General features: G+C 42.6%; 2 protein-coding genes across 2 annotated transcripts in view; one reads left to right on the forward strand and one right to left on the reverse strand.

Annotated features, from left to right (window-relative positions):
• LOC146706796 (uncharacterized) overlaps positions 1-12,062 on the reverse strand; it is a 378,960-nt gene that overhangs the window by 163,343 nt on the left and 203,555 nt on the right. The gene's annotated exons all lie outside the window — the stretch shown is intronic.
• On the forward strand, positions 1,664-5,469 carry LOC146706800 (uncharacterized). Its single transcript, XM_085465289.1, has 4 exons — positions 1,664-1,905; positions 2,004-2,059; positions 4,445-5,324; positions 5,409-5,469. Exons 1-3 carry the CDS (start codon positions 1,826-1,828, stop codon positions 5,284-5,286), a joined length of 978 nt encoding a protein of 325 aa, XP_085321415.1. The 5' UTR covers positions 1,664-1,825; the 3' UTR covers positions 5,287-5,324; positions 5,409-5,469.

Genomic DNA, 12,062 nt, shown 5'->3' on the forward strand with positions numbered 1-12,062 from the left:
ATGGTGGAGAGTCCCAGTACCATTTGACTCTTAGAACTAAAGAAGCTTCTCGTCTTCCTTAGACTACCATGCCCTGGATGACTGAGAACCTTCAGACACCAGAGTGCAACGTTCACCAGAAAGGCTTAGCGTAATAGGACATGCCGTATTTTGTCTAACCTGTGTTTGCATGTGTCCGTGCTTAAACAGTGATTCTACAGCTGGGAGAGGCCCTCTCCTGTCCAACCCCCTCACTCTGTGACCTACGTCTATAAACGGATGGATGGAAGTGCTACATTGACTTGCTGTGCCATCTTGTGGTATGAATTAGTATTACACAAAAGTGCAGCCCGATCCTCGTTCAACTTCAGCCGATGTCTCACAGCGTAAATATTACTGAATGATATTTACTGACTAGAAGTAATAAATAGAGTCATCTTTTCCTTTTAACTTTAACACTGAGCCTGCAAAGCTAAATTTAATTTAAAATATGCATTTGCACTGTGGAAGACTCCAACCTGAGCTGGAGAGACAGAAATCCATCCAGAAAACAGAAGTCTGAAGCACATTAATAATATCACTGTGTGTCTCATAAATTGTAATTGGTAAATAAAAATGTTAAGTTTTTAATGTAGTTCTCCTTTATTCTGAAAGTGGTTTCATATCTTGACTGCTTTCATTTTTACAGCAGATTTATATAAGAAAATGTGATTGGTGAAGGGAGTTACAGCGAGGCACTGATGGGTCCCGGTATGTTTGTCAGTATTATTATTATGGGGGACTGGATTTAGGTTTCACCTGCAGCTACAGGAAGTAGATAATGCTGTGTTTGTTAAATTCAAACCAGTTCATCAAGCAAAAAGTCACTGCTGCTGCTGCTGCTGCTGTGGGCCTTGGGAGGAAATAAACCGGCGAGGAAATGAATAAGTCAAAATAAACAAGTCGACACCTTGTGCAGATCCATCATTATTAAGCTGCAACGGTGACTGCACAGCCGAGGTTCAATCTTTATGGCTCCGACAGCCAGCTTGCTTTGTTGTGACTGGAGTACCAAACAGACTGTTGGAGTACTGTGCATGCATGCAAAGTCACAGTCATAGCTGTGCGATCAGATGCATGGCTTCTTAAAGCAGTTAACATTATCAATTCAGAAAGTTTACTGCAGTTTTTTTATGATTTTAATGGATAAAAACTCAACTCCTAAATATATACTTAGGACATTTGAAATACAGTGCATCATAAATAAATAAAATAAGTTTATGACAGAAATTTTTATTTCACTTTTCCTTTGTAAAGTCTGAATTTAGCAACACGGGTGAGGAGAAGACAAAGATCTGATGACTTCGGTGACATTTAAAGTATTAGGGATCTGCTGTATTGGGTGACCAACGTGCTTCGGCTTGTGGTCTTCATCAGGGTCATAAAGTCAGAATCTAGACAGAATTTTTTGGTCTTCTCTGGATTAAACCTGCGAGGCCCTGGAGCAACAGTTTATGTTTGAGCGACGAACAAAATGAACATGTATAAGTAAAAGGAGAGAGCAGCTGAGCAGAAAACCCTCTGCTGTAATGCATCATATCCTCTGCAGAAGACAGGCAAGTGCTCTCTGCTGGAGCAATCACATCTAGTGGTCACACCTGCGTGAGGCTGCCTGTGTGTGTCTCCCTCACACTTGTATGGGGGAGGGAGGTTGACCTGTTGGGTACCTCAGTTCAACTTCTCATTAAAACAGGCTAATTGGAAACACCTGCAGTAGGAAGGACCTATAAAGACAGCAGCATGTCCTGAACACTTGACTCAGAAGCACACTGGTGTTTGGCTGGAGTAGCTGACAGGGCACGACTGCATGCACAGTCCGGTTGGAGGGTTTGACGACACAGCGAGTGCAGCTGCAGCAGTCATGGCTGCTCGGTTCCTCATTGCAAGGTACCACATTTAAATGTGCTTTCATGATCTACACTTCCTGTACTCAAATGTGGACCTTTGTCTGGTTTTATCTTTACTGTATTTGTGCTGTTTGACAGGTTTTTACTGCTTTATGTTTTGAGTGATGTGAACTACTCCTCAGCCTTTCCAGGAGGTGAGCATGCTGAACCCGTGCCAATGATTTATGAAATGATAACTTGCTGTCTGACGTGAAGACTCCAGTGAAGTCATGCCTGCACCCACAGTCTGCAGCATCCCTTTAGAAAATACTTTATTCATTATTCTACAGACTTATGTTGGAGATTTAGGGAGAAAGTCTGACTGGGTACCCGGGAGGGTACCCAGTCAGACTTTCTCATTTCGTTCGCTGGTAACATAACCATTAATGTTCATGCTTTTGTCACAGCCTGATCAAGATGACCACGTTCTCAACCTCCAGTTCAGCTGGCACGGTGTGGTGAAGCCCGTTGGCAGTGCCTTCATCGGCACCAGCCCCGAGTTTGAGATGGCCGTCTTCACCATCGTCTTCCTCATGAACACGGAGAGAAGCACCACAGTTGTGGTCAACATTGACCAGTGTCAGATGGAGCTGGTGGTGATCAGACACGGGCGCTCACTCGGGACGGCGTACCCCAAACTGCTCAGCAGCAACGGCAGACATGTCAGGCAGCACGCGCACTGATGTGATCCATCATTTTATTCACTTCTGATTAAAAACTAATCTTTGTTCAGCAATACGTGGCCTCATTGATAAGGAACTGACCTGCCTAATGTACTGCAAAGGACATTTACATGTATTTCAAGATCACTGTGACCTCAGTAGCTTTCAATAAAATGTTACTTTGGAGTTCAACATTTTTATTTTGCACAGGTTTGCACTGAGCAAATCGGTTTGGCTGAGGTTAAAGTTACAAACTCAAATTGTCGGAACAGGTTTGCTCGTTTCTTGGATTCATTTGGTGATTTATTAAATGTATAACTGTTATTCTAATCTGCTGCTGAGTCTCTTACACTTTTCTTTATGCTGTATATTTTCACGTCTCTGGAATAGTTGGCAGTTAGATAGTCAGCTGGGAAACTCTGTGTTAACTCATGGAGCTGAGGATATCGTGGATATGCTGACCTCGCTCCGTGGTGTACAGGGCCGTTTACCCTCATGATTAATATTCACAATAAAAATATTAGCCGAACATCATGAAGTCTGTATGTGTTTCATAGTGTCGAACAACCTTTGTACAGTTAAAGCCAGCAGTTACTACATGACGGAAACACCAACGTTATCTCTTTTATGCGTTTATACACAGGTCACGCTGATTACTGAACAAAAACCCAAAGATCAGATGTTAAACAGATTTATTTGCTCTCTCTCCTCAAAAATGTTTTTAATGTTAGTTATAATTCAGAATTGGCGACTGAAACACGTAGGACACATAAGAACATCAGGAAATAAAACACTGATAAATATAACCTCAGTAAAAGAAGTCAGCGGGGGTTATTACAGCTGTGTACCGGGGGTCCAGCGATGGACTTGTGGTTCTGTGAACAGCACAAATGCCAGGTGACTGTGAAATAACTAACAGCACTTCTTCCACAAATGAAGCCAGTAACTTACTATCCTAAAAGATTAGCCCTAGTTGCTTGTGCTTTACCTCCATGCGTGAGATCAGTATGTGCAGCAGCTTAAGCTGTACAATGTTTCAGGAAATAGTTCATTTCACCTTTTGACACTGTTAGTTCCACACGAGGTACACGAGAGATGCAGTAGCCTTGGTAAAAGTTGTAATATGATCGAGAGCACATCAATAATTGAAGTCTGTGAAAGGAGAGGTTTAAGAGTGTCCTTTTATTATTTACACTGGTGCAAGTTGTGTAGTATGTTATCCAGGCAGTCTTTTCTTTCACTCCCCACTTCAGATGATAAAGCTGTTGGTCACTAAACGTCTCTCAGTGTACTTTTTCAGGACTTTAAAGATATTGGGGTAAAGTTGTGATGCCTCATGTCCAAATCAGCAGGCTTAATTCAGTCAAAGGTATTTAAACAGATTGCAGTAAAACGAATCTACTGATGTGTTAATTGCACTGCCGTCCTTGCTCTGTATTTCTAATGTGACAGCTGCACACTTGGAGCTCCACTGCTTTAACGTGACAGCAGACTTTCATTCAGTGAGGTGGAAACTCTACAGGTTGCATTTACGACGCATTGTAATCAGTCATCGTAAGCTTGGCTGTTTCACTGGTGTTTTATTACCTTTTTACTCCAGTAATCACTTTAAAAGGTCAAGTTCTTCCCTGTTAAATTTGGAAAAGAACAATTGTAACTGTAGATGGTATAAAAATGCATGAATATTATGCTTTGCCTGAGTGGATCAAGCAAATTAAGCGATTTCTTCTCTGATGTTAAAAAGGTATAAGAATGCAAAGGTCTACGACACTGGTTTAAACTCAAGACTGAAGTTGTATCCAAACAATACTGAGAAACTGAAGATGTACATGTGTTTTCAACCTGATAATCTGTATTCTTACCCATGTTCTCTCTCAGCCACAAGTCCTGTGCAGCCTAGAGCGTGGCAGGGTGGAAGAGGGGAACACGATGTGTATGGAAGTCCTCGTCCTTTCCAGTACATGAGGGCTCTGCGGCCGACAGATCCAAAGATCAACCCTAATGTGCGCGATCAGGTCCAAGTCCAATCCCCGAGCTCGTATCAGCCACGCTCTAATATTCCCGCCCACAGACCCATGGAAACTTATCCGCTCCAGCCTCAAGCACACAGAAACCACCTTGTGGCCAAGCCCAGGAGCTTTGACTTGAGCCTGAGGATTCCTTTTGCTCAGTCTCGTGATGGTGCTAATCCTCCTCGGTACGGACCAAGCGGCTTTATTATTGACAACAGTTTTAATAATCCCGGCAGACGCCATGGCCATGACGCTTCCAAGCTGGGCTACCAGTTCAGCTTATCCGTTCCCTTTTCACGAGGTTCTCCACGCCGCCAGGAACATCACGGCGGACATCGACACAGGCCTGAGGAAGCTGATTTGGGTCACCAAAGACCGCAGGTTTATGTGCCGCCTCATACAAGGCCGCACCCCAACGAGCAGCAGCAGCATCATCATCATCGTGAGCATCATCATCGTGAGCATCATCATCGTGACGAAGGCCGCCCTGGTCGGGTCTCTGCATTTCCGGAGCCAGATGGACTGGAACGCCCATCAAGGCCGCGCCATCCTCAGAGATATGTCGACCCTTACAGTGGCTACTACAACTCCCACATGAATCCTACGTGGAACGACTACTGGTGGTATTACCATGGACCTCACTGGGGTCATGTAAAGCATCCATCTTCTGACCCTTGGCCAAATTTCCATCGGTCAGCTTCAGACTGACATGGATGGAAGAGACGAGCCAAACTCGCAGGGCTCAGGTGGGTCACTGGTTTTTGGATATTACAACATGGCATTTCTTGATGGTTAAAACCTGTTCCTCATAATTTCTTCCTCCTTCACAGCTCTACAGTGCAACAAGGATCTCCTGTATTTATCTAAAATAAAGTGTGAAAGCTCTCCTGCAGTTTCTCTCGTCTTCTGTCAGGTTGAAAGAATAGCTGAACATTTGGGTTGAGGTTGATCTTTAGAGCTAATGACATTCATGTGTTTGCAAGCAAGAAGCAACAAGTCTATGCCCGAATATTAAAAGCCACTGACTCTGCAGCTCACTAAATATTTGGGTGATGTACATTTTGAACTGCATCTAGAGATGCAACTGAGCCCAGTATTTCACAATTATCGCAGGCTTGACACAAAATCAAGTGTCCCGTCTTTGAGCCAACTCTAGCCCTCACTTTCACTAGAGCTGCCATTTAAAAGTCCCCGAGAGTGAATCAGACGTTCCATCCTTCAGTAGTTGCTTGCATACAAACTTGAAATGGTTTTGGAACTTTAGTCGAGTGCCTGTCATAAGATTTTAATATTGCTACTCCTTAATCCAGTGCATCATTGTGGAAGAACTGTAAAATGGTTCTACTTCAAGTATTCTGTGCTGGCTGACAGTGGGGCTGATGGTAGGGGGAGTGGCAGAACATCTGTAAAGATGTGTTTGAGGGTTTTGTTAAAAGCTGAACCTCCAAGGTTTGCAAAAGTCAATAGCAATGCACAAAACACAAAGTCCATCATTATTCAAATAAGTTTCTTTAAAGAGGTTGAAGCACAGCAGTGACGCATCACAGCATAAAGGAAATGTGCAACAGACTAGAAAAATGCAGCAGTGCACTGGCACAATGAACGTCCACTAGGTGACAGGTACGTGCTCTGCAAGAGCAATCGCCTAAAACATGTGTTTGAAGGAACCGGTGAGCAGAAATTGAATTGTATGTTGGTGCTCTGTTTTGCAGAGAGCAGCAGGTTTCTCCAGAATGTGAGATCTACCTGGAACATCAAAAAAAAAAAGCAGTGGGGCTCTTATGGCTTGGTGCACTGACGCCAGTAGTCTACAATGGGTTGTTTCAAAGGTTTCCACATCTCAGCCAACAACTGAAACAGTATTTTATTAAGCTGATGACATCTGAACCTCAGTGGTACAAGAGGCTCCTCCCACCAGTGTGTGGGTGTGTCTCAGTGTCAGAGAAGCTTTTAAATGCAGAGAGAAGAGAATGGCAAGACTTTTATACACATTTCCCCTCATGATTGCTCTTGAAGGCCACAGCATCCATAAATATTATTTTTCATCTCTTGCTATAGAGGATTATAGCTGCTATAAAGCAAACAAATTAACAATGAACTTAGGAAAAACTGATTATGGAAACTTTGTCCACTTCCATTCACTACTGTTCACTTCTTTCATGTTGGTTTTGGACTGTAGATCAATAAAGTTGTTTAGCTTGACTGTTTTGTTCTAACTGCAGCCATGATCTAATGTTGCCACCAAATGGCCAAAGGAGACTGTTCTACTCCAGCCTCCACCACAGAAGAAATATCAATCCCCAAAGCCCAAAAGCTATGAATTTGGTCTGAGAATTCCTTATTTTGATCTTTTGGTCAGAAATGACGAGGGGGATTTGTCCAGTGAAGGACGTGATGGTGGAAATGATAAGATAAGATAAGATAACCTTTATTAGTCCCACACGTGGGAAATTTGTTTTGTCACAGCAGGAAGTGGACAGTGCAAAAGTTATGACGCAAAAATTAGAATACAATAAGAATAAATACAGTACACAGCTGTACAGAATAGAATAAAATAATATACTATATACAGTAGAATAAAATAGAATAAAAATATACAATAAGATAAAAATAGAATACGAATGCTATATACAACTGAGTAAAAATACAACGATGACAGAAAGGATTATTGCACTTAGTATTATTGCATATGTATGGATGTGTGTGCTTGATCAGTTAAAGTCTTTATTATGGAGTCTGACAGCAGTGGGGAGGAAAGACCTGCGAAATCTCTCCGTCCCACACCGTGGGTGCCGCAGTCTCCCACTGAAGGAGCTGCTCAGTGCTGTCACAGTCTGCTGCATGGGGTGGGAGATGTTGTCCATCAGGGATGACAGCTTAGCCGCCGTTCTCCTGTCACTCACCACCTCCACTGGGTCCAGAGGGCATCCTAGAACAGAGCTGGCCCTTCGGATCACCCTGTTCAGTCTCTTCCTGTCCCCAGCAGAGATGCTGCCGCCCCAGCAGACCACACCATAAAAGATAGCAGAAGCCACAACAGAGTCATAGAAGGTCTTCAGGAGTGGGCCCTCCACTCCAAACGACCTGAGTCTCCGCAGCAGGTACAGCCTGCTCTGCCTTTCCTGTAGAGGGCGTCTGAGTTATGAGTCCAGTCCAGTCTATTGTTCAGATGAACACCAAGGTACCTGTAGCTGTCCACAGCCTCAATGTCCATACCCTGGATGTTCAGTGGTTGCAGTGGAGAATGCTTGTGCCTGCGGAAGTCTACCACCAGCTCCTTGGTTTTACTGGCATTGATCTGGAGGTAGTTCTGCTGGCACCAGTCCACAAAGTCTTGAGTCAGTCCTCTGTACTCCTTGTCGTCCCCATCAGTGATGAGGCCGACTATTGCAGAGTCATCAGAGAACTTCTGCAGGAAGCACTGGGTGGAATTGTGGGAGAAGTCTGCAGTGTAGATGGTGAAGAGGAACGGAGCCAGAACCGTTCCCTGTGGGGCCCCCGTACTGCAGACGACCCTGTCCGACACACAGCCCTGAGTCCTCACATACTGTGGTCGGTCGGTGAGGTAGTCCAGGATCCAGGTAGTGAGGTGATGGTCCACTCCAGAGTTCTCCAGCTTGTCCTTCAGAACCGAGGGAAGAATGGTGTTGAAGGCACTGGAGAAATGCTCCTGCTGTCCCCAAACCAGGTCAAACAGACTTATCTGTTCCCTCTTCATCAGTACAGATATGATTGGATCAAGGCAACCCTTCTTGAACTAGTGCATCCGAAACACAGGAGCAGACTCATGAGCCAGGTCATGTAAAACCACAAAGTCCCACTCTGCATGAAACAGAAGGCCTTTCTTCAACTGTGAAACCACACTGCAATAGACTTTTGAGCCAAGTAGAAAATGAGTTAAAGAAGGAAAATGAAAGAAAAATAAGATGTTCTTTGTGTACAGGCTGTGATCAGCTGATCTGGGCTACTGCTGCTCTGAGGTTTACTGCTCTTTGTGGATTTACACAACCGAATTTAACAAGATGTCAGCAGGTGTTTTATGAGTTGTACTATTCCATCCTCTACACTGACAGTTTGTTTTTCCGCACGTTTCACAGCATGAAGAAACACGATGTCACATGTACAGATCGGTATCTCATTGAAAACCACGAGGCTTTACATTTGCAGTTGATCAAATCCCACTGAGCAGAGGTTAATGATAACATCTCTTCTTCCTCTCCTGTCCTGTCTTTCTTATCTTTCTCCATCTGTGAGTGAAGTTAGCTCTCTTTCTTTTGTCTCCCTGTGAAATACAACAGCTGGGCCTTCAGCTGCAGCACGCTGTGTCACAGTCTCACTGTGTTTGCTGATGTTTGTTGAGCTGACAGAAACGCTGCATTTGAAATTACCTGACACTGAAAAACTTTTACTCCCTTTATTTGTGTTTTCTTACTTCAGCGTGAAGCATGACTAGCAGTTTTTATATGTAAATGTCATAAAGATAATCACATTATTTAAAGATTTATGAGAAACCAACCCTTCAGGTTTCTCAACCACGTGAGTGAGCAGTGAATCAGCCAGATCCAACCCTCACTGATCACGTTCAGTTTCCAAACACCAAGAGCTGGTCGTGAGAAATACTGAACTTAAGGGTTCAAGACGGGTTGGGGGACATCACAGAGGCTACATTTATCTTCAATATGGGATCATCGTTTTTTACTGTGGCTCCTGATGTCAATACAAGGCCTTTAAAAAAATGCGTGCAAGGTGTATAAAATTATAAAAGAAAGAAAACCCCACTATAATACAGCTCTGCACTTAGACAATCAGGTCAGAAGTTGAAATCAAATGTGTTCTTATTGTCCACATCCCCTCTGGGGCATAGATTCAATCATTCTAACGTCTCAGCCAGGCCAATCACATCAAGTGTTTGCACCTGTGTGAGGCAGAGTTTGCTTCAGCCCAACTTTTCATTAGGAAGATAGAAAAGACACACACAGACAGCCGCGTGGCTTGGATGCTCGACTTTGAGTCTCGTGGGTGTTTGGTTGGAGGAGCTGGAAGTTGGGCTTTCTGGATCCACGGCTGACAGGGCAGCTGTGAGGCACAGTCCAGCTCAGCGCTCGCAGCTGTGAGGACACAGCGACTGCAGCAGTCATGGCTGCTGGCTTCCTAATGGCAAGGTAACACATTAAATATGAAACCAAATGGGTTTTATTAGGTCCATTTTATTTACTTGAGTCTATGTTTGTCTGGGTCTACCTTGACTGTGTATTTGTAACTGTTTAACAGATTATTGCTGGTCTGTTTGTTGAGTGAGGTGAACTACTCCTCAGCTTTTCCAAGAGGTAAGCCTGACTCACCTCCTGCTGTTTGGAAATGGGGCTAAAACTCTTCTTGTAAACAAGAGAATGGGCCTTTGTTAAAATACCTGTGTTACTATAACTGAAGAGTCCTGCAAATTAAACCCTGTTAAGCTTTGATTCGTTAGCAACAATTTACCAGCTCCCCTAATTAAAGTGAGACCAAACACTAGGCCTACGATCTGATACACAGCACTGACAATTCAGGGTGGTGTTTTAGGGAAACTGCACTGCTTCATTCACGTTGGCTTCATCTGCAGACTTACAGGCACAAGATGGCTCTAAAATTCTAGAATATTCTAGCAGCTCTCAACCAAACCGTGGTTATTAAAGTGTGCTTTAATATGTATAGTGATGTAAGAAATCTCCATAAGAAATCTGACCTATGTCCTGTTTCTTTTTTTTTTTCCAACCCTGCACAAATCAACAAAGAGCCATAACAATTTGCAAATGCAGGGGAATGTCTATAAAGGGGTCTCGAGGTGGCACTCTTCTTCAGTCCTGAAATGTAATTTTTACAATCTGAGTCTAATAAGAAATATATGCTATTAACTTTTCAAATGTATGTGGTCTTAAAACAGGACAGTGTTCAGGGTATGTTTGCAGCATTCTCACGCTATGGAGTTCTTGTGTACTGGATCTAGATGCTGTCTCCACACTATATGAAATGCAGTTGGTATAAAATGAGTTGTCCTGTGCTTCATCTTATGCTGCTTAAATTGTTTCACAGGGAACTAGACGAGCCTTCTTTAAGCCAACTGTCAGGCCGGTTTATTCGTCACGACGCTCCTTTGTTGTCATTTGCAAAACACCGTAACAACACTTGGGTGCAGTCGGGAACTGTTTCTGTGCTGCTAATCATGAATTATGAAGTCCATTAATTCAAATTAGATTGTTGAGATTCTAGAGACGTGTTGAAAATAGATTTTTAATGTCTAAATTTTACTACTTCTTTCTAACCTTTATTTAACCAGGAAGATCCCATTGAGATTAAAAACCTTTTCCATGGATGGGCAGCAGCAAGTTACAAGTCACAGTTACAGAAATTACTGTTAAACACAGACGGCAACAACACAAATGCAAAATTAAATGAAAAGAATAAAATTAAGATAGAAAAAAAAATTTAAAAATCAAAGGAAAATACAAAAATTCAGTTAAAATGACAATCTAATTGAAGCAATTGCATGTTATGGACTTGGCCTCAGGGATTCTTAGTTAGCACTTAAGTGCTTTATGAAATAATTCAGTGTTTTTCCAGTCGTTCTGCAGTTTGTTCCAAGCCAAGGGTGTTAAATGTCTGTTATATAAAACTGTATAAATGAGAGTTCCTCCGACTTGCCGAAGCAGGCCATCCTACCCGAGAGTATAACTCAGTGTTGAGTCTGAGATTTACGGTTAGTGATGAACCTCAGTGAAGTATGCTTCACTATCAACCATTCGAAGACATTGAGCAGAAGCATTCATGTATAGGATATCTCCATAACCCAGCACAGGCAAAAATGTTGCATTTAAAAGCAGATTCTTTATATTGTAAGAAAAACTTATTTTGAAAATAAAATCTGTTTTAACTTCAGATTTTTCACGAGATTCTCTACATGTGGTTTGAAGGTGAGCGCTGTGGCACTCCGTTGTGCACTGTAACAAATTCAGACCATCAGATTTAATGCACTGAGACATATCACTGAGACAGTTTGAGAACCATGCCACTGCTCTGAGTCCTGACTGGAGGAGTCTAAGTTTTAAAATACAATGATCAACAGTGTCTAATACGTTTGACAAATTAATAGAAAGGGATGCACAGTGTTGTTTCTTATCAAGTGCAACAGTAATATTATTTGCCACTTTCACTGCAGCTGTGATGGTACTGTGATTTATTTATTTTCTTCCTCTAAAGCCTGATTGATCAGATAAAACGGCATTGGTGTGTAGAAACTAACTGCTCGCACACACGAGCTTCAAGAACTGTGGCACAGGACAGATTAGATATTGGTCTATAATTAGTAAAAACTGCTGGGTCGCCCACTTTTAGTAGAGGGATAACAAAAGTTGATTTTCATACTGAGGGAATTTGATTCAATTCAACTTTATTCATATAGGAAAGAAAAACTCCCTTTTAACAGGAAGAAACTTAATTTATCCCAA

Source organism: Copadichromis virginalis, linkage group LG7 (assembly GCF_057382275.1).
Source record: "Copadichromis virginalis isolate Kocher_CV1m ecotype Utaka linkage group LG7, C_Virginalis_male_GT1.1, whole genome shotgun sequence".
NCBI classification, from domain to species: Eukaryota; Metazoa; Chordata; class Actinopteri; order Cichliformes; family Cichlidae; genus Copadichromis; species Copadichromis virginalis.

Coding starts and splice junctions, on each gene's coding strand:
- LOC146706800 (XM_085465289.1), top strand. CDS start 1,826: ATGCACAGTCCGGTTGGAGGGTTTGACGACACAGCGAGTGCAGCTGCA. Junction 1,906..2,003: donor GCTCGGTTCCTCATTGCAAG/GTACCACATTTA, acceptor GCTGTTTGACAG/GTTTTTACTGCTTTATGTTT. Junction 2,060..4,444: donor CTCCTCAGCCTTTCCAGGAG/GTGAGCATGCTG, acceptor GTTCTCTCTCAG/CCACAAGTCCTGTGCAGCCT.